Raw genomic sequence first — 20,670 nt, forward strand, 5'->3', positions numbered from 1 at the left:
GTTGAAGAATGGGGTTGGTATTTGTATTGGGATTGCATTAAATGTTTAAATTGCTTTTGGTAGTATTGCCATTTTCACAACATTGAGTCTTCCTATCCATGAGCAAGGGATATTCTTCCACTTTTCAAGATCTCTTTTTATTTGTTGTTGTTGCTTTTTTTCTGAAGTGCTTAAGGTTAAGTTATATGCTATTAATGTAACTTATTCATTTTATTTACTGATTTTCCCCCTGACTCTTGGATATGACTGCAGGGATTTCTCATGAGTACAGAGATTAGTGCCTGTACTCTTCACTACTTTACCCCTGCTGCTTTGAAAATTATCTAGAATGTAGTAGATACTCAATGACTGTAACTCAGACTCAACAACAGAGAGGCACATACAGTGAAGTGCAGCAGTTATGAGGCTCTGGAGCCAGCCTGTTGTTGTTGGATGCCATCAAGCGGAGTCTGACTAACAGTGACCCCATGTGACAGGGAAGAACTGGCTGGTAGAGTCTCCTTGGCTGTAATCGCTATGCAAGCAAATCACCCAGGCTCTCTCCCACAGCTCTAACTCAGAAGCACTGCCCACAGGTGGGTCCCGACCCACAGTGACCTTCCATCGGGTTTCCCACAGGAGGAAACTGCCCCTCTTTTTCCAAGATACTGCTGGCAGACTTGAAACACCAGAGACTCACAGCCTCTGGGTTAGAAGCACAACTCACAACAGGCTATTCAGTTAACTGCTGAGAACTTAACCATTGCACCTCCAGGGCCCAGCTCACTGGAATCCAAACTCTAGTTTATGCTTATTCTCTGCACTATAATCACCTTGTCTATAAAATGGAAATAATGACATTATTAAACAGTAATGTAGTTAGGACAACTGGATTCTCTCACTAATACATTTAAAGTAAGAGCTTAATAAATGTTAACCTTTATTATGTGTTGTCCCACACCCAACTGTGAGCAAGGCCTATCATAGGTGCACACTTACCTTTGGACTAATAAGAGTCAAAGTCCTCCAATCACTGAGAGTCACCTCCATGCCCTCATACTCTCTGCTTAGACTATTACTCAACACTGGCCAGAAATGCACTTTTCCCCCACAAATAGTTGTATATTCAAGGCATGATAAACCCAAAGGAAGATTTAAAAGAATGAGACCATTTTCTTAGCATTCCTGGAAGATCAACAGCCATGGCCTCCACCATTCAGAACTGTGGCATTCCCATCGGTGAAATGGGAATGCGTCCATAAGAGATTCCAAAAGACCTAGAACCTGGCAGCGTTTTGCAGAAGACTGATGCGAACTTGATTTCCATTTCTCACGTTGCCAGCTACACACCTCCCTGTCCCTCACTTTCACTTCCAGAGGCGGCACGCTCCTGCCCAGCCCAGCTGGCAGGAGACCAGCTCACGAAGCAGGTATAGTTAATGAGCCCAGCCCACTGACCTGAAGAAGTCTTTAATCTCCTCCTCCAGGGACTTTCCTAACTTCCTTCTGTAAACGAAGGAAAGAGCACATGAGCACACTGTATATAAATACGCTTGGGAAAGCTTTTCTACTTCTTTTTTTTTTTCCTTAAGCCAAACTTGGTTTCTGTTGTAGGCGGTGCATTCTCTCGCAGGGCAGGGCCACAACTCGTGGAGGGGGGCAGAAAAGGGGGAGGAGTAGGCAGTGATGAATTCATCCACGGTGCAAAGCTGGTCTTCTATTTAATGGGGGTCTCTCAGCTGAAGAGGAATCAGAGGCGCCTCCAGAGCCAGCAGGAGCATGGTAGAGGAGCTGGGTTTCAGGGAGACATCAAGTGTGGAAATGCTGCCCACGGATGACTGCGACAGGCCCAGGGCCAGGCCCGGGCTGGAGGCCAGGAGCAGCCATACGTGCTGGGCTCTCACCTGCTGCTTGGTGCTGCTCCCCATCCTCGCGGGGCTAACCACCTACCTGCTCATGGGCCAGCTCCGGGCCCACGGAGAGGTCTGCGCGCTCCAGGTAAGCCAGACTGCCCTCCGCCTGCTGGGTCGGTGGACCTCTGCAGCGCCCAGGAGGTCCCTCAGCTTTAGACCCTGCACTTGCTTCACCCCATGCCTTGTTGCTTACATACCAAGGAAATGCCAGAGCGGAAAGGGTCAGTTTGGACTTTATTCTCAATTTTCCCAGGGAATGAATTGCGCCCCTTTCTATGTTTATGTGAGAAAAACCTCAAGACTCATATTTTTAAGTAATTGTCGTAACATGCTGATAATTAAAAGCATTTCTCTAGGGGGGAAAAAAGAGCTTATTTTGGGGTATGCAAAGTCAAATTTTAAAGGAAAATAATGGAATTACTTGGGCTCCTTCATAATGATTTTATTTGAATGTCTAGAAATTCACATCAGTTTGATGATGTCGATGACTGTATTATATGCCTGGATGTGTCAGCGCTGTTCTTTGTTTAGCCAGCAACCAACAAGTATTCTTTTTCAATGCTCCAGGGGGAGGGGCTACAAACACCAAAACTCTTGCTTGATTGGTGATTACAAGATTTTGTGAAATATGAGAAAACTTATATACAGGTGACCAGGAGAAAAATTGTCATTTGGTTGAGGGACAGTAAAAATGTGCCTGCCATTCTTAAGAATATGCTATTCAAGTAATTTCCTCTTAAAAAAAATATATTAGCCTCCTGCATCATCTGTGGTGATTGATTATATTTCAGCCAAATTCTCCAGTTCCAGTAGAGAAAACAGACATCTCAATTAGTTTAATTGGAAAGCTGGTTTCCAAACAATGCTGGCCAACCGCAAATCAGAGCTGGGAGCTGGCGACAGCTAATGTGTAACTGTGACAGTGCGCCCTGGGCCAGCTTACAGGCTGTGACTCAGATAACAGAGCTCATGGCCACATGCCGCTGTTGGCACAAAAATAAATAAAGGCAGAAATATGCAGACTCCCAGAAATGCTACTGATGCCAGAGGAGAGCTGTAGGGCACGGGAGTTCAGGCTGTAACTTGCTCTTGAATGAGGCACAAGGTGGCTTCCAGGAGCCTGAGCTCTCCCAAAGGCAAGTCTGCCTCTGTCCAAGATCCCTCCTGTCAGTGGAAATGAAGAAAGTTTCTGTCTGGAAGGCCATCAAGTGAAATGACATAATCCAAGGGAGGATCACTGGTCTGCTTTCAGTCACAGAACAAGTTGGCAACTTGAACTGACACTGGACAGGAAGCCCCGTGAGGCCTTTACTCATTCTAAAATCCATGAACTTCAGCGCCTAGCCTATAGTAGTAAGCACTCAAAAAGTGAATCATTCTAAAACTGTCCATTATATTGTGGTTAGACCCGTCTCCCTGGAGGATGGACACATGTGGTCATTTCAAAGCTGTGGTTTGGCCAGGCTATGTCATTTCTGAGTGCATCAGAAGAAAGAGAAAGGGGAAAAGAGATGAGATTGAAATCCATGTAGCGTGGTGGTGTTGTCTGTAAAGAGGTGCACTGCTAGTCTAAAGGTGGCCTCTCTCTGGCAGTTCAAATCCACCAGCAGCACTGTGGAAGAAAGATTAGGGCTCATTTCCTGGGAGATTTACAGTCTTCCAAAACCACCCTGGATGGTCAGCTGAGTTGGCTGAAACTTGATGGCAATGAAAGAGAAAGAAGGGAGAGAGACGTAGGGGCCACAGCTGGCCCACTCAAAGAAATGCATGTCAAGAAGAGAAAAGCTTAAAGAAGAGAGTTTGAAAAGTCATTAAAAGGAAGACCAAAGGGTGGTTGGCAGAGATGTTGGCAGAGTTTAAGAATACGACATGCAATTTTAAGTGGCTCCTAGGCTAATGACAGTGAGAAACTGCTTACTATCCCTTGACCTCAAGGGGCAAGTAGGGGGAAGAACACAAGAGGAAGCTAGTGGGAACTGAAACCAAGGAGACATTTCAGCCAGAAAGAGCTGTGGACTGAGTAGAGAAAAACAGTCCTTGAGGAGAAAGCATCGCCTTCTCTCTCCTCCCACCCTCTGATCCCATTGACCAGACACACTGGATGCTAGGGCTCAAAGGAGCCAGTGAGAAGCAGTGGCCAGAGGTCAACCTCCCAGGGTTCAGAGCAGGGTGAAAGGTGGATCTGAGCTTGCAGAGACTAGACAGCTCAGAGAAGGAAAATGGAACTCCAGGAGAATCCTGGTCACTGAGGAGCGCTTAGGGGGATAGAGCAGTGCCATGTTATGGATCACAGGATAAACATCTGGGTTTGAAAATCAGCTCTGGGCAGCGGCTTCATCGCTAGCAGCCTCAGACTTCTTTCTCAAAGAAACAGGTTCTGGTATCAGTGATATGATAATATCACTGAGAGAGGAGTATTTTGCATGTTGATAAAGCAAAGAAAGCTATGTGTACACATCAACTGTGGTGAGCATTCTGTACCAGGCGCCCTGCAACTCTAGAGCTGTGGACTTGATCTTGGCCTTTGGGAGCTACAGTCTGATGTATGAGATAGATAAGGAGATGGGATGGAGAACATCTATGTTGTAATATCTCGCATTTTATTTTTTAAAATAGAGTCATATGCATAACTATAAATGCATATCATATCTCAGGAAGGGCACAAAGGAAACTGGTACCTCTACTGGAATATCCGATCAGAGCCTGGGCGACAAGGGAAAGAGTTTTAACAACTACACAATGACAATGATTCCTGGTGGTGGAGGGCATTATGTGTTGAGCTACTAAACAAAAAGTCAGCAGCTCGAGTACACCAGCCACTCTGTGGGAGAGGGATAGTCAGCCTCTCCTCATAAAGATTTGTCACCTAGGAAACGAGGTATAGGGTGGTCTTGAGATGGAATCGGCTTCTTGTTATGTGCCATCGAGTCGTCTGCAATTCATGGCAACCCTTTTTGCAACAGCTAGGAACCATGTAATGGGGGTAGGAACCGACTTACCAAAATGTATATATCACCTATAGACAAAAGTCTTGTTAGACAGCAAAGAAGCTCTACTGGCCTAGTATGTAAGGATTGTGCTGCCAACCCAAAGGCAGGTGGTTCAAATCCACCAGCTGCTCCACAGAAGAAAGATGGGCAATCTCCTCCTATGCAATTAACAACATCTGAACCCCCCCCTGCAGGGCTCAGCTATCAGCTGATTCTGACTCAAAAGCAATTGGATTAAGAGCTGTGTTGTTAAGGCCCTTCGAGTGTATTTTCAACTCATAATGACCTTATGTGACAGTGGTGAACTGTTCTGGAGGGTTACCTGGGTTATAACCTTTGAAGAAGCAGAACATCAGATCTCTGGAGCCACTGGATAGATTCAAGCCACCAATCTTTTGGTTAGCAGCCAGGTGCTTCACAATTGCACCATCGAGGTTCCTCATAGAAAAATGTAGAGATGGTGAAATATTTGAGGACTTTGGACTCCTAGAGATGACTAAGCAGAGTATGTCTCGGGAAAATCATGGTCACAGATTCAACCTCAGTCTGAGAATTGCTCTAGCCCTGTTAACTTTGTCATGTTGCCTAACCTCCTTAGACCTCAGCTTCCTTAAGTATGAAAGGAGAATAATTATAAATAAGGTGTTTGAAGTGTCTGGCAGGAGTGGAGGGTCAATATATGTTGCTGATGTTACTATTATTATGCCCAGAGACCTTTGCTGATTGGGAAGTAACATCATAGAGGCCAGAGTCTCCGCCTGCTCTGAACCTGCTGGTGTCAAGCCAGAAAGAGCATGCTTGATGCTGTGATGTTTATGGGCTGACTCAGCGCCTCCTTCCCCATCCCAGTATCACCAGCCCCTCACCACTCTGCACATCCCACGCTGGCCTAAGGCTCCCTTGGACCCTCTGGGGGTTCTCCACTGCCCTCAAGTGGAATCCCCAGGCTCCACTGTGGCCCACCGTGCTCTTGGGCCAGTCATGTCTTCCCTCCTCTTGCCAGCACTGCTCAGTGCCAGGCTGGTGCTCCAGGCATAACAGAAGGTTGATACCAGACTTGCTCTCAGCCTGGCACAGACTGAGATCTCAGTACAATGGAATGAAATCTCTGGGAGGCCCAGGGTTGCTTCACAGGTTCATCTGTTTATAAAGGCACCTAATGACCTCTCTTTAAAGTGTTGTGCAGAAAATTCTGTGTGATATTCAGAAAGCTGTTGCCATAAGTATATATGTACCAGATATTATCTCTCCACTAATTTCTCCTTGGGAGAACCTTTTTATCTCACTCAAGTTGTTTCGTCTTCTTTCAAATGAGGATAATAATAGCACTATCATCTCAGAGTTATTGGAGAAAATAAACAGTCGAGAAAAAAAGTGTTCTGTAAACTGCAAAATGCAGAATCGCTGGTTCTGCTGTAGCCTCAGGAAGCTCCTGCAGGGCAGGCGTCCAAGACAAGACCCTCACAAAGGTCAGGATGTGGGCAAAGGGTAGAGGTAGTGAAGGTACGCTGTGGAAGAGCGAGCTATGAATCTGAACTCCAAGTATCAGGGGCAGCTTGTAGCTAGGGATTTCAGAACCTCTTAATCCATTCACTAACGTGAACACACTCAGCAGCATCTTGAGTTCTGAGTTCTCTGGCAGACCCCACACCAAAATGCCTCCACTGCACAGTAGCTGCAAGAGTCCTTCTCCCAAATCAGCACAATATAACCAAGGCAAAGAAAAATACTGGGAGGTGTATGAGAGTCCAGGGTAACAAGGTAAATACTACTACATACACAGTCTTGCATTATCAGGAGTAGCAAATGATGACCTAAGAGTGAATGCACAGGTCAACATGCAAGCTGAACAGGTGTGGGAAGGTTAACGGGACTACATCTACAAGCATATAGACAGACTGGGCAGAGGATATTTTTAGATATGTACGCATATGAACTGTAAATGTATCCAGGCAAATAGTAGAGCATATAGGAGTACCGTTACGAAGATATCTTAGTTGAGGAAATGAATCACTGGCTTCAAATAGTAGAGCATATAGGAGTACCGTTACGAAGATATCTTAGTTGAGGAAATGAATCACTGGCTTTAGGGACATAGGACCAAGGTGGGGAGTGAAGGGAGAGATATCTAGAACAATTATAACAGTCCTCAGAGACAGTGTTCTCCATCATACTTTGTTGATTGGAAATTGGAGTCTTAAAAGCTGGAGACTGACAATCTAAGATACACCTATTGGCCTCTTCTCATCCGGAGACAGAAGAGTAAAGAATATTGAAAATTCAAGAGGACAGTTCGTCCAAAGGAGCAATGAACCATGCAGACCACAGCCTCCGCTAGCCTGAGACCAGAAGAACTGCATGGTGCCTTGTTACTTACTGGCCTGCTCTAATCGCAATCACAGTAAAATGACCTGGACAGTTTGGGAGAAAACAATTCCTCAAAATTTTAACAAAACTAGACTTACCTATCTGATAGAGACTCATGAAATCTCTGAGACTAGCCTTCACATTTTCTTAGACTGCCTTCAAATTTGGAACTGAGCCCAGTCTCAGAGATCATCTTTCAGCCAGACAGGTCTCTAAAGTGAATAATAGCACCAGAGAGGAGAGGTGTTGTGTTGGTAGATGCCGCTACAACTCACAGAGACCTAATAAACAAAGCTCTGAACTTGGCCCTGTCAGGCACTGTCTTCACCATCTCTGATATGCTCAAGTCCATTATTACAGTCCCTGTGTCAATCCTCTTTGCTGGAAGTCTTCCTCTCTTTCTCTGACCCTCTACCTTTCCCAGCACGATGTCTTTTTCCAAGGGCTGCCCTCCCCCACAACAACATGCCCAAAATATCCTTAGGAAAGTACTAAAAAAAAAAAAAAAAGACTGGAAAAAATAGTCCAAAAAAATTAGTCATACAAGACCAAGACCAAACAAGTAGCATTTGCCTAAACCCCAAATTATGAAGATAACAAAAAACAACAAAATGAACAAAGAAACAAAGAGCCCAGCTAGGAAGAGTGCTCTGATATTAAGGGGATTGTAACTTATGAATTCATGAAACAAAATATGTATGAGATCTCGAGTGGAAAGTTAATTTGCTTTGTAAACTTTAACTCAAACCACAATTAAAAAAAAATAAAAGCGTTCGTTTCCCAGCGTTCTTCTTAATGGGCCTGAGCAGCTGGAGCAGCAACACAACATGCTTGAGTTTCACAATCGATGGGGAGTGGAGGAGGAATTCCATTCCAATAACCAATCTGCATTCTGCAATGTCAGGCATCCAGAAGTAAACTGTAGACTGGTGTCACTGTTGTTATTAGTTGCTTTCTTCTCAAGTGCAATTCCTGGTGACCCCATGTGTGCAGAGTTCAACTGCTCTGTAGGATTTTCAAGGTCATGGCCTTTCAGGAGTAGTGCACCAGGCCTTTCTTCCACGGCACCTTCGGCTGTGCCTGAACTACCAACTTCTCGACTAGTAGTGGAGCGCTTAACCATCTGCACTATTCAGGGTCTCCTAAATTGTGGACTAGAAAAGATTACTGGATGTCCATGGACTACCAAAAAAACCAAATCTGTCTTAGAAGAAGTGTAACCCGGACACTCCTTAGAAGCAAAACTGGTTAAACTTCATCTCACATACTTTGAGCATGTTGTCAAGAAATGCCAGTCCTTAGAAAAAGATATCATGCTTGGAAAGGGGAGAATCGGTGTGAGAGGAAGACTCTTAATGAGAAGGATTGGCATAGAGACTATAAGACTGTGCTTGCACATGGCAGAGATTGTGAGGATGGCCATCAATAGGTTAAAGTGGTTGTGCTGTTGTTCATAGGGTTGCTACGAACCATAGCTGACGCAATGGCACCTAACAACAACAACCAGAGAAAGGAAGAAGCCCTCTCTCCACCACTGCCACAGCTCTCAAAAGATCCCATTTCGCCACTCTGTATAAAATGGCACAAAGATGGACACAGGTGGTAAGAACAGAGGACAGATGTACTGAATGAACCAAGAGCACATACTGTATGTATTTATTGAAAAAGAAACAGAATGAGTGGTGTGCCCCCTTGATGTGTATGGCCTTTCTTAGCTACCGCAGTAGTCCTGGGAAGGAAGAATTCCAGTCAGTTGAGGTTGGATGGCTGACAAGCCAGAAGGCAAGGAAGTAACAGGGCTGCAACCTCCAGATTTGCTATTCTGCCAAAATCGGCAGTCTTTGTTCCATAATACCCTGAATGTTGTATGTAAAGCCCTATCCACGCCTCCTTGAAGGAGGATGAGATGAGATGGCAATAAAAGGAAAAGATTTTTATGTTAGTTTATCTTTGCACAAGTATAAACAAAGAGGAGCAGGAGAAAGAGGGAAGGGACCCAAATCTGTACCTCTTCCAGAAGTGCTGCGGGGATAGTATGGGTCATTAAACCTGTACGCCTTTGCACTTGCAAGCATCAATGACAGTGAATAATGACTGCCTCTTCCTGTTTGTAAATATGTTAGCTAGTGATGAAAAATATAGGATGGAAGGCTAAATAGATCATTTGTTAAAATACACTCAAGAGATTTTTCTGGTGAAATGGAGAATCTCAAAGACCACCTTCCTTCAAGCTCCTTCATGCATTGTACATTTAATGTTTTTGAAGTTCCCAAAGGGCAGTGGGACCTCTTACTTTCAGGCTCCAGGCTCTCCATTTGCCCTTTGACCTTGAACTCCTTTACTTATTTTTCTCCTTAAGTCCCTAATTATATGATTTAAAAGGCTACAAAAAAGGTGATGATCTTTCTTGAAGAATTCTATTAAAAACACACATAAATGCCAGGCCCCCAGTGTCCTTCTTCCTTCCATCATTCCTTCTTTCCAATTTTGAAGAATTTGAGAAATTCCCAAAATACCTAAAGGGTTATGTAATGGCTATTTTGAGTCAGGAATTACCAGCCAACATACAAAAATCTAATGAGAGAAGAAAGAAAATCAAATGAAAGTGTAAATTTCCTGCTTCACAGGAACTAAGAACCAACTTGCAAGCTTGGGCTTATAAATCCTGATGGCAGTAATTATGCGCCAAGGTGTCCACATGTGACCATGCATATTTGCCTTCTCTGTTACAACTCCTGCCCAAGTCTTACAGCTCAGACTCAAAACCTCACTATTGTCGAGTTGATTCTGATTCACAGAGACATCACACACACAAACACACCTTCAAACCTCACAGTGATGTCAAACCACTGGGAATGCGCAGTATAGCTTCCCATGAACTGGGCCACCAGAGCTCTCTCAGGCTTACGTTTTCAACAGACATTTCCAGGGCTGTGAGTATGCTTCAAGCAGAGCCTCTTAGAGATCCTTAGAGGTCTCAGAATTGAAAAGATTGCGCTAACCAACTCTGCAGTTAAGGTTGTTTTCCAGTTCAAATAAGCACTCAAAACTTTGTGTATATCCAGAAATTGAAATGTCTTTTTCTTCAATTTTTTAATTCTAAAATTTGAAGCCTTCTTTCTGTCTTTTCTACCTCTGTCTTTCTGATGTCTGAGCATCTACATTGTTTGTTAGTGGCATAAACTAGCAGAAATGTCCAGCATCATCCAGGACATAAGGAATAGAAGGGTAAACTAGACCAGTAACCCAGTTTTCCGCTAGTATGAAGCTGACATTCTACTAGAGAAAGAGAAGAAACCAGCACACAAATAAGTCCATCACTACAGGGAGTAATACTAATGCCTAGGGAGATAAAATTGAATCCTTGTTCTTTCTCAGTGGCTTAAGAAGACATTAAAGGAGAAATAAGTCCCATTTTCTGGTGCCTTGGGTCCCTGTTTCTATTCAGCATGAATGTTAGTGTTGGAGGGGCCAGTACCCCTCAGGGAGTCATGGTCTTCTTGGCATCTCAGAGTAACCCAAAAAGGACAGAGATGAGGCAGAGTTAAAAGAATCATTCAAATATTTACTTTTGTAGCCTGCTATTGTCTTGAGGGCAGACATTGAGCCAGCTCACAGCACCTTTCTCAAATAAGCTACTATTTTGTCCTCTCGAATATCCTCCTCACTCATCACTTAAGGACCTCTGGTGGTCTAGTGGGCAAGAAGCTGTGCTTCCGACAGAAAGGCAGGTGGTTTGACTCCCTCAGCTGCTCCTCAGGAGTGGCAATCTCCCCTTGTGGGATTTACAGCCTCTGAAACCCACTAGAGGGTCAGCTATGAGTGGGTTCTAACTTGACAGCTCACAATAACAACAACATCTCTGTTTAGGAGCTCTAGTGGCACAGTGAATTAAACACGGGGCTGCTAACCAAAAGATCAGCAGTTTGAATTCACCAGCTACTTCCCAGGATAAAGTTGAAACAGACAAATTCAGCAAAGATTCACAAGTTTCTTAAACTCTGTGGAGCAGTTCAACCCCATCCTACAGGGCAGCTATGTGTTGAAATCGGTTCTACAGCCATGGACTTGGTTTGCATCCCTTCTTCCTGTCAACACAACAGTCTTCCTTCCACAGTGGAGTCATTAGTAGTAGAACAGGGTAGAGTTGTGATCGTTGCTGCTCTTCTTGGGAACTCTGGGAATGCTGGGGACTTGTACATTTTCCAGCCAGCTGTCACCATCTCCAGGTGTTTCTGGCACTCAGATCTATAGCCATCCCAACTTACGTCCCCAACTTACAGAAATCAAGCAGAACCAAAAAAAGGAAAAATGTTTTTATAACCCAGACACATGATAATTACGAAGAGTCTGTGAGTCAGAAGAGGATACTCCCAAGTTCTTAGCTAAGTGTTTGCTTAGTCAAAAATAAACAGAATGTTCAAGAGATCACCACTAAAGAGAGAACTAATTGAAGCAAGAGAAAAACCAACCAGGGTAATTACCCTTTTCTGCACATGGAATGCATCTCAACATCAAGAAAATACGTCTTCATCACAAGACCTAGAGTCAACATTATGAGAAAGGATTGAAGCTGTCAATGACTTCATCTTGCTTGGATCAACAATCAGCACCCTTGGTACCAACAATTAAGAAATTGGGAGACATATTGCATTAGGCATGTCAACTGTCAAGGGACCTCTCCAAATGCTGAAGACTAATGATGTTAGCTTGCACATTAAGGTACACCTGATTCATGCCATCGTCTTCTCTATCACCTGCTAGGCATCAGAATACTGTACAATGAATAAGGATGATAGAAGAAGAATTTATGCCTTTGAGTTGTGGTAAGTAATGAATATCCTATGGATTGCCAACAGAACAAGCAGCTATGTCTTAGAAAGGGTGTAGCAAGACTGCTTCCATGGAGACATAGATGCTGACATTTGGTCTTTCATTCTCCGGGCATGCAGCTGGGCAAGGCTATTCCTTGAAACAGAACATTATGCTTGGGAAGATGGGGGGGTGGTCAGCAAAGGAGAGGAAAACTTCCAACAAGATGGATTGACACAGTGACTTCAGCATTGGACTCGAGTGTGTCAGAGATGATGAGGATGGCACAGGATAGGGCAGGGTTCAGAACAACTGTCCATAGGGTCACTATGAGTCAGACTCAACTTGATGGCACCTAACAACAATACATGGAATGCAGGCAAGCTCTTCCCAATTCTCTTAGAGAATCTCACCTTCCATTTTCAGCCTTGCCAAAAGGCCAATTTCTGCATGTCTATCAGCTTTTTCAATAGCAAGTAAGGAAATAAGATCTTGAGTGAACTAACTTTTGTCTTCCTTCTTAGCCTCCAAGGACAGAGATATCAATGCCAGACAAGCAATCACATCAATTGGGGATAGGTTTCCAAAAACCATTGTACTCATGACTTTATGTGAAGAATACATAATAAATTTACTGAGTAGCAGAAATTCTTACTGTTTCCCAAACGCCCTCATGTTCTGCTGAGCCTCATTACTATTACATAAACAGCTGTCCTTGTCTGGAATGGCCATTCCATTATCCCCTTTTATGACTAGATCAGGGTAATTCCCACTGAATCCCCCACTTCTGGGCCTGGTCCAGACCCTCTGCCCTCTGTGTTTTCCCCACTGTCACGGTACATGGAATTTATCCAAATTAGAAGCTCATCCAGGAGTTGTAATGGTTTAGAGCTTGAGGTTTTAGTGTCAACTGGCTGGTTTAAAACCCTGCTGCTCTACCATCCATGGAACCCTGCAAACGTCTTTTAATCATCCATAGCTAAATTCTCCATGAGAGCATAAATAACATCCTCTTCAAAGAGGGGTTATAAGCTGAAGAAGATAATGCATATGATGGGCTTAGTATGGTGTCACTACTTAGCCAATAAACAGTACTGCACTTAATTGAGTTTTCCAGGTCCCTTGAATCTCTATGATTGTCTCTCTCTTTTTTTTTTTACCATTTACCAAGAAGACCATTTATTTATGAGGAAGTAAGACTCTTCTTCTAAATTTAATGTGTTTTACAAGTTTTGCAGGTATTTGACAATTAATAGCATACGCTACCGCCTGCTTTGTTCTAAAGACATCTTCTTGGTCTTTGTACAGGTTTTTTTCTTTTTTTAGGTTGTTTATTTTTCATTTCAATGAACATCTACAGAGATTTTGGGATTCCATTCATTCATTGTTGCACCCTTCTCCCCGCACAAACCCCTCCCCCCTCCCCCCCATTTGCTCCTCTCCTTGAAAAGCAAAAGAAAAACTCCCTCATTGGTACACAATCCCCACCCCCTTATGGTCTCTTATGGTTAAAGTACAGGGCTTTTAAAGAGGAGTGAAGAATAAGCAGTGAAACTGCAATGGTAAATTGGACCCTAAGTCTCAGACAGCTATTTGGGTGCATGTCTAGAAAGCCAGGAGGCATCCCTGAAGGTTTGGAGGCAGAGTTGTGTCTCAACGGAGTGATGTTTTCTACAAAGCCTTCTGGAGGCAGGCTAGGAAATGGATCTAAGAAAGGGGAAAACCAGGAAGACCTGTTGGAAGGCTGTAGGGAGAATCCTGGAGAGCAGAGTGCTGAGACCTAAAACAGAACCACAAATGATTTAAAAAAAAAAAATTAGAAATAACTAATGGTATGTGGAAGAAAGACTGAGATTTCAAGTCTGGTAATTGAGAGGTAAAGTAGCAACAGCGTCATTAACACATTGCGCAAATGATGGCAAAAAAAATGTTTCTAAGCACGGTCTCAATTTAAAAGTGTGCGACAACTTGGCAACGAGACAGAAAGCTAGAGAGGCAATTCAAGACACGGTTTCTGCTCAAGAGAGCTTCCAGTAAAGGTTAGATAGGGTGCTTTGAAAAGTGAACACAGACTGGAGTCTGGGCTTTTATCAGATCACTGCGACTCACAGACCTGCTCTCTCCTCTTCACTAGACTCAACAATGACACAATCTACTTCCACATGACCACACATTCCTACAGACCACACTACAGACAAATATAGTTATCTTGTAATGATAGAACAGAGATACCACCCAAGTGGAGGGCTTTACCAAATATTTTCTCTTATAGTTTAAGAGGCTAGGAGTCCAAATTCAGGGCGCTGGGTCTAGAGGAAGGCCCTCACTCTGTGGCAGTTCTAAAGGAAGGTCTTTGTTCCCTTCAGCAACTGTGTATGAACCCTCATGTTTCTTGAAGATTTCCATGTGTCTTGGCCTTTCTGTGTCAGGGACCTCCCTCACTCAGAGAGACCTGTGTCTAAAAGGATGCACTCCACTCCTGGCGATTCTTTCTTGGTGGTATCAAGATTTTCACTCCTTGCTTGCTTTCCTCCCTTTTTTAACTCCTGTAAAGTAAAAGGTATTACAGTGCTACGATGGTATTACTCGGTGTTGCATTCTACCCTTAATCCTCTTATAATGTCTTAGTTTATCAGATCACTTATAGCTTCCACATTATATAATTACATGCATGTATTTTGGGGGAGGACACAAGTCAATCCATAACAGATGCAAAATCTATTCCACTGTTGTACTGACATAGATACACTACTTTTTATTCATAAATATTCTCTCTCTCTCTCTCTCTCTCTCTCTCTCTCTCTCTCTCTCTCTCTCTCTCTCCTCTCCCTCTCCTCTCGCCTCTCTCTCTCATTTTAGGATTGTTGTTGTTGTTATGTGCCATCGAGTCGCTTGCGATTCATAGCTACCCTATGTACAAGAGCTCTATATTCTCTTCTATCCTGTGCCAACCTAGCCATCTCAAATGCACTTATTCCCACCTCTCCAGTCACAGAATTGATCCATCTCATCGAAGGTCTTCCTCTCCTTTGCCACCCCTCCACTCTGCCAAACATGATGTCCCTCTCCAAGGACCAGTCCCCTCCTTGCAACATGCCCAAAGTATGTCAGACAAAGCTTCAGAATCCTTGACTCCAAAGAGCCTTCCTGCTTCACCCTCTCCAGGACAAACCTGTTTATTCCCCTAGCAGCTCATGGTATATTCAACATTCTTCTCCAGCACCACAGCTCAAAGGCATCAATTCTTTTTCTATCAACCCTATTCACTGTCCAACTCTCTGATGCATAGCACGTAATTGCAATGACTATAGCCTGGATCAGGTGCACCTTAGTCTCCAGTCTGACGTTGTTACTCTTCAGTACTCTTGAGAGGTCTCTCACAGCCAACTTTCCCAATGCAATTCGTCTCTTGATTTCCTGACTTAGGATATAAAACCGTAAAACTAGTCTGCTAAAGATATAAAAAGACTAAAGAAGAATTGAATCGAGTTCTTTGTTAATGGGGACTGTGTACTTACAAAGACCATATCAGAAGACTCTGAATTGAGTTAAAATTGCATCAAAGAAGGTTTTTAGGAACACTGTAAAATTTAAAATCTTTCTTTTATACCTAAGATAAGAATGTAGCTTTGCTCTTGAGTTTTATACTCAGGCATGGGAGTGGTAGCTTCTTCATTTTTCATGCATTTTTTTTGCACTGGTTTATATATTTTATGATTTGGTCTTCAACTTATCAGTGGGAGCCACTTAAAGCAAGAGGCGTTATTATTCCCATTTAGTTGTCATTGTTGTTGTTTTGTTATGTGTCGTCGAGTCGCCTGCGATTTACAGCGACCCTATGTACAACAGCCCTAAACTCCGCTCTGTCCTGTGCCAATCGCACTGTCTCCGACACTCCCATCCCAATTATCCCAGTCACTGAATCAATCCACCTCATAGAGGGCCTTCCTCTCCTGCGCTCTCCCTCCACCCTCCCAAGCATGATGTCCCTCTCCAAGGACCGGTCTCTCCTCACAACATGTCCAAAGTATGTTAGAAGAAGCCTCAGAATCCTTGCCTCTAAGGAGCCACCCGGTTTAACCCTTTCCAAGACAAATCTGTTTGTTTTCCTAGCAGTCCATGGTATTCTCAATACTCTTCTCCAGCTCCACAGCTCAAAGGCATCAATTCTCCTTCTATCCTCCTTGGTCATTGTCCAATTCTCTGATGCATAACAGGTGATTGTGAAGACCATGGCCTGTATCAGACGCACCTTAGTCTCCAAAGAGACACCATTGCTCTTCAGCACTTTGGAGAGGTCCCTAACAGCAGACTTTCCCATTGCAATGCACCTTTTAATTTCCTGGCTGCTGGTGCCAAGACTGTTGACTATGGAGCCAAGCAAACTAAAGCTGTGTACAATCTCAATCTCTTCACCATCCATCCTGATGCTGCCAATTGGTCCAGTGGTGAGAATCTTTGTCTTCTTGACATTGAGCCTCAATCCATATTGTAGGCTGCAGTCCTTGACACTCTGCAGCAGGCGCTTCAGGTCCTCTTCAGTTTCAGCAAGCAGGGTTGTGTCATCTGGTAACGCAGATTGTTGATAAATCGTCCACCAATCTTGACCCCACATTTCTCCTCATAGAGCCCAGCCTCCCAGATAATCTGTTCTGCATATAGGTTGTCATTGTTAGGTGTTGTCAAATCAGCTCTAAAACATAGCAACCCTATCACAACATATCAAAACCCTGACCAACCCTGTGCCATCCTTATAAATATCTACTAGCTTAAGTCCGTTGTTGCAGTTACTGTGACGACCCATCTCCTTGAGGGCCTGCCTCTTCTTTACCAGCTGTCTGCTTTTTGAAGTATCATGCCCTTCTGCCAAGACTAGTCCTGTGGATAACATGCCCAAGTTACATGAGAAGTCTCACCATCTTGGTCTCTAAAATCACCCTGGCTGCATTTATTCTAAGACAGATTTGTTTGTTCTTCTGACAGTCTACTCGATATGAAAGTCTTCCTTAATCAATGTCCAACTTTCATAAGTGTATGAAGCAAGTGAAAATACCATGCTTGGCTCACACCAGGCACACTCTAGTCTTTAAATTTATATCCTTGCTCTTAAGTACCTGAACGAAATCTTTTACAGCATATTTGCCCAGTGCAACATGTCTTGTGATTTCTTGACTTCTATGGATATTGCTTATGGATCCAAGTGAAATTAAATCATTGACAGGTTTACTCTTTTCATTAATCATGATGTTGCCTTATGGCCCAGTTCTGGAGGGCTTTATTTTCATTAGGTTGAAGTATAATCCTCATTTTACAAATGAGAAAGCTGAAGCCCAGAGGAGAAAAGCATCTGGCTCATCATCACAGTTAATAAATGGTGGAACCAAGCTTCAAATTCAAGTCTTTCTTCCTCCAAAGCAGTTACTCTTCCACATGTGCGATCTGAAGTGACTCACAAGCTGGGACTGCAATCACAAAACCTTCCTGAGCATGTGGAAGTAAGAAAGAAGTGTGAAAGTTGATCAAGAGAGCATGATGATTATATCACATTTTTTGTCTCTTTTGTGTTAGAAAAACAGTTCTCATTTTCAAACTTTAAGTGAGAAAAAAGGAATAAGGCAAGTGTCATTATTTGCCCAAATAATACAAACAACAGTAGGATGCCAGGGTCCTCTAGAATAAAACAGTAAACATTCAGAAGGCACAATTTAAAAGTTGAATTTGAGAGGCAAGCATAATAGAGAGAAAAATCATCAAGTATTGAAGGAGGGAAAAAGGTAGTGGGGGCACAAGATTTTCATCAGTTAGAGTATTTTAATTGTCATTACCTTTATCTCAGGGCACCTAGATTATGTAGCAGCAGGTGTTTTAAGTGTGTCCGTGCTAGGGGTAGCTGTGTAGATGCTGAAGCTAAGACAGCACTGATAGCTTGAACCATATCTGTCTTCTCCAACAGACTTCAACAGCACAAGAGCTGGGACCATCACATCAGCGAGCTTGTAAGTGTATTCTTCCTTAATGTTTTTTCTTATGGGGAATGAGAACATTTCTAGTAACTCTGGCATGTAGGAGCTTCAGAGATGTTTTTATGGTGTTTTTTCATCCCCCATGGGAGATATTGCCCCTCCTTCTCCAGTGGAGCATTTGGTGGATTCAAACCTCACCTCCAGGATTGCACTGTAGCTTCTTGCCACTGGGCCACCAGAGCTCCCCTAGAGATGGTTTTTAAACTACCAAATCATTAAACTTGGGAAATGCTAACCCAGAGAAGAGAAACATTTCCCCAGGTGCCAAGAGGTAAAAGACTCCATGGTCAAGTTCATGATGTGTGGAACTGATGGCTGGAGCTTCAAGCTCAACTATAGATTTAACTCACAAATGTGACCATGGGCAAATGTCACCTATCTCAGTTTCCTTATTTATAAAAATGGACAGGGCTAGTGTGAACTAAATTAGTTGATTCCTATAAAAGGCTTTGGACAATGGCTAGTAAGGAAAAGTATTTGGGGGAGTTACCTTTTATTAGAACCATCATCAACCACCATTGCCATTAAAATACATTTATTCAATATCTTTGAGACCATAAAGGAAATCCTAAGGTTTTCTACAGTGGGAAAACAGAAGCCTGCGAAATCATCCATATGCTTAGTACATATAGTTAAAGGGACCAGGAAGACGGCACCAGCCATCTAACTAACAGGACCAGTAGAGGCAAAAGCCTAAAAGAGGAAAGGAAGGACAGACAGGTCATTATTGGCTGAGTACTGACCATGTGGCAAGAATCATGCTGAGCACTGCCCATCTCTGGTAGGGATTGCTGTGCTCATCTCAGAGATGAGAAAGCAGAGTCTCAGACATATAGATAGCTCACCCAAAGTTATATGGCTAAACAATATTTGCATTTAAGACTCCATTCTTGAGCCTACCCCTGTTCCCAGGAGTGACTGTAGGCCTCACATTCCAATTCTAGATCCCCTAAGGAATGGAGCTGTACAGCTGATGGAGAGAAATGTTTCTCTCCCATCCCAGGTTCCATGCTAATCCTAAAGTGCTGTCTTGACACACGTCACTTTGACCCGTACAAAGCATGTTTCTTCTTTCATTACAGACACACCTTTCAAAGCAGATGGAGCCAAACCGAGGGCACACCTGACAGGTAACCCTTGATGCATTTCTGGAAGACTATGGACAGTGGTGGGGAGATCTCATTCAGATAGTTTTCCAGAATTTATCCTAGTGGCTTCAAATGAGAAATAACACCAGTGGGTAAGAGAATTTTCTTTTAATCGCAGGCTTTTAGATGCCTTCCTCTCTATGAGTGGTCCAAAGGTTCTTGCCTCTTGGGCGTTTTCTAGGAAGTTCTTTGAGCCATCTGCCTTTCTCTCCAAATTCTCTTTACTTCACACACTCGATCATTCAAAAATTACCTTCCTCAGATCCAGAACTTAAAAAAATTCTGAAGCTAATCACAGATAAAGGTTGCCTTAAGTGTCCTACATATGAGGTCCCTCTCTGCCCTATTCAAGAAGAATTTAAATTTAAATTTAAAAAAATGGTATTTCCCAGTTTTTTCACTAATGAGAAGAAAGGAAGAGGAATCTCATAAGATAACCAGTTTTCCAGGTTTCCAAGTATAGTGTTAGAAACTCCTGGAGTTTCACGGACCTTTGAGATCTGGAGGGAAAATACCATGATGCCAAAAGATGTGTTAAAAAGGGGAGAAAGTTGAGAATTACATCTTTTTAGAACCAAAGTTGAGAGAACTGCAATAAGCATATCCTCTTGAACCACAGGAACCTTTATGGCATTTTACGATTCATAAGGGGCATAACTTCATGGCCAAGATAAGTGTCTTAATGTTTGACAAAAAGGGAAAATTCCAAGTGCATTTTGAATGGAAAATTAGGATCAGAGTCTATGAGTCATCATTTGCCAAGAATAAGATAAGAAGGATAAAAAGGTGGCAGGGGTGAGAAAGCAAAGCCTGAAAGAATTCTGAGTATTTCTTTTATTACTAAGTAAATCTTTCTGAGTATGGAGCTGCCACTGGTCTTCCTGTCAAACGGAAGGGATAGAAGGGATTTGTGGCTTTTACTGAGATCCCAATATATACCAGGTTCTGTGGTAAATATTTTACATCAGTTATTCATTTACTCACACAGCAGCCCAGTGAAACAGCGATTAGTAATTCTCATCCATAGATGAGAAAACTGAGGTCTTGGCAACTCAGTCTAGTTGTCCCATGTTACATGACTAGTTGCGATTCAAGCTTAACTATCCCAATTGCACTGTTTCCATTAGAACATACTTCCCACCCAAACTCCTACTTGCTGTGTTGACATAGCTATTTGCATATCAACGTCTTAGTTTAGTGTTGTCATTTTGCTTTGAAATCTGAAAGGATTATTTTTTATTATTATTCTTTTTTGTGTGTGTACCATCAAATTGGATCTGATTGGTACAGGAGGAGCTTGCCCTCCTTCTCCAGCAGAGCATCTGGTGGATTCAAACAGCATACTTCTGGGATTGCAGTGCAGCTTCTTGCCACTAGGCCACCAGAGCTCCCTAGGAAATTTTTTTTTTTTAGTATATCAGTTTATTTTTTTCTATAA

At 43.0% G+C, this 20,670-nt stretch overlaps 1 protein-coding gene across 1 annotated transcript in view; it reads left to right on the top strand.

The window, feature by feature from the left end:
* Positions 1-1,758: 1,758 nt before the first annotated feature.
* The window catches only part of TNFSF15 (tumor necrosis factor (ligand) superfamily, member 15), a 22,418-nt gene continuing 3,506 nt past the window's right edge, over positions 1,759-20,670 (top strand). Inside the window, exons 1-3 of the mRNA XM_006890710.1 lie at positions 1,759-1,977; positions 18,015-18,057; positions 19,167-19,214. Of these exons, the coding sequence (XP_006890772.1) occupies positions 1,759-1,977; positions 18,015-18,057; positions 19,167-19,214 (310 nt within the window). The remainder of the gene's footprint in view (positions 1,978-18,014; positions 18,058-19,166; positions 19,215-20,670) is intronic.

The sequence above is a fragment of the Elephantulus edwardii genome, unplaced genomic scaffold, assembly GCF_000299155.1.
Source record: "Elephantulus edwardii isolate Elephantulus edwardi_28Jun2011 unplaced genomic scaffold, EleEdw1.0 scaffold00092, whole genome shotgun sequence".
Taxonomy (NCBI): domain Eukaryota; kingdom Metazoa; phylum Chordata; class Mammalia; order Macroscelidea; family Macroscelididae; genus Elephantulus; species Elephantulus edwardii.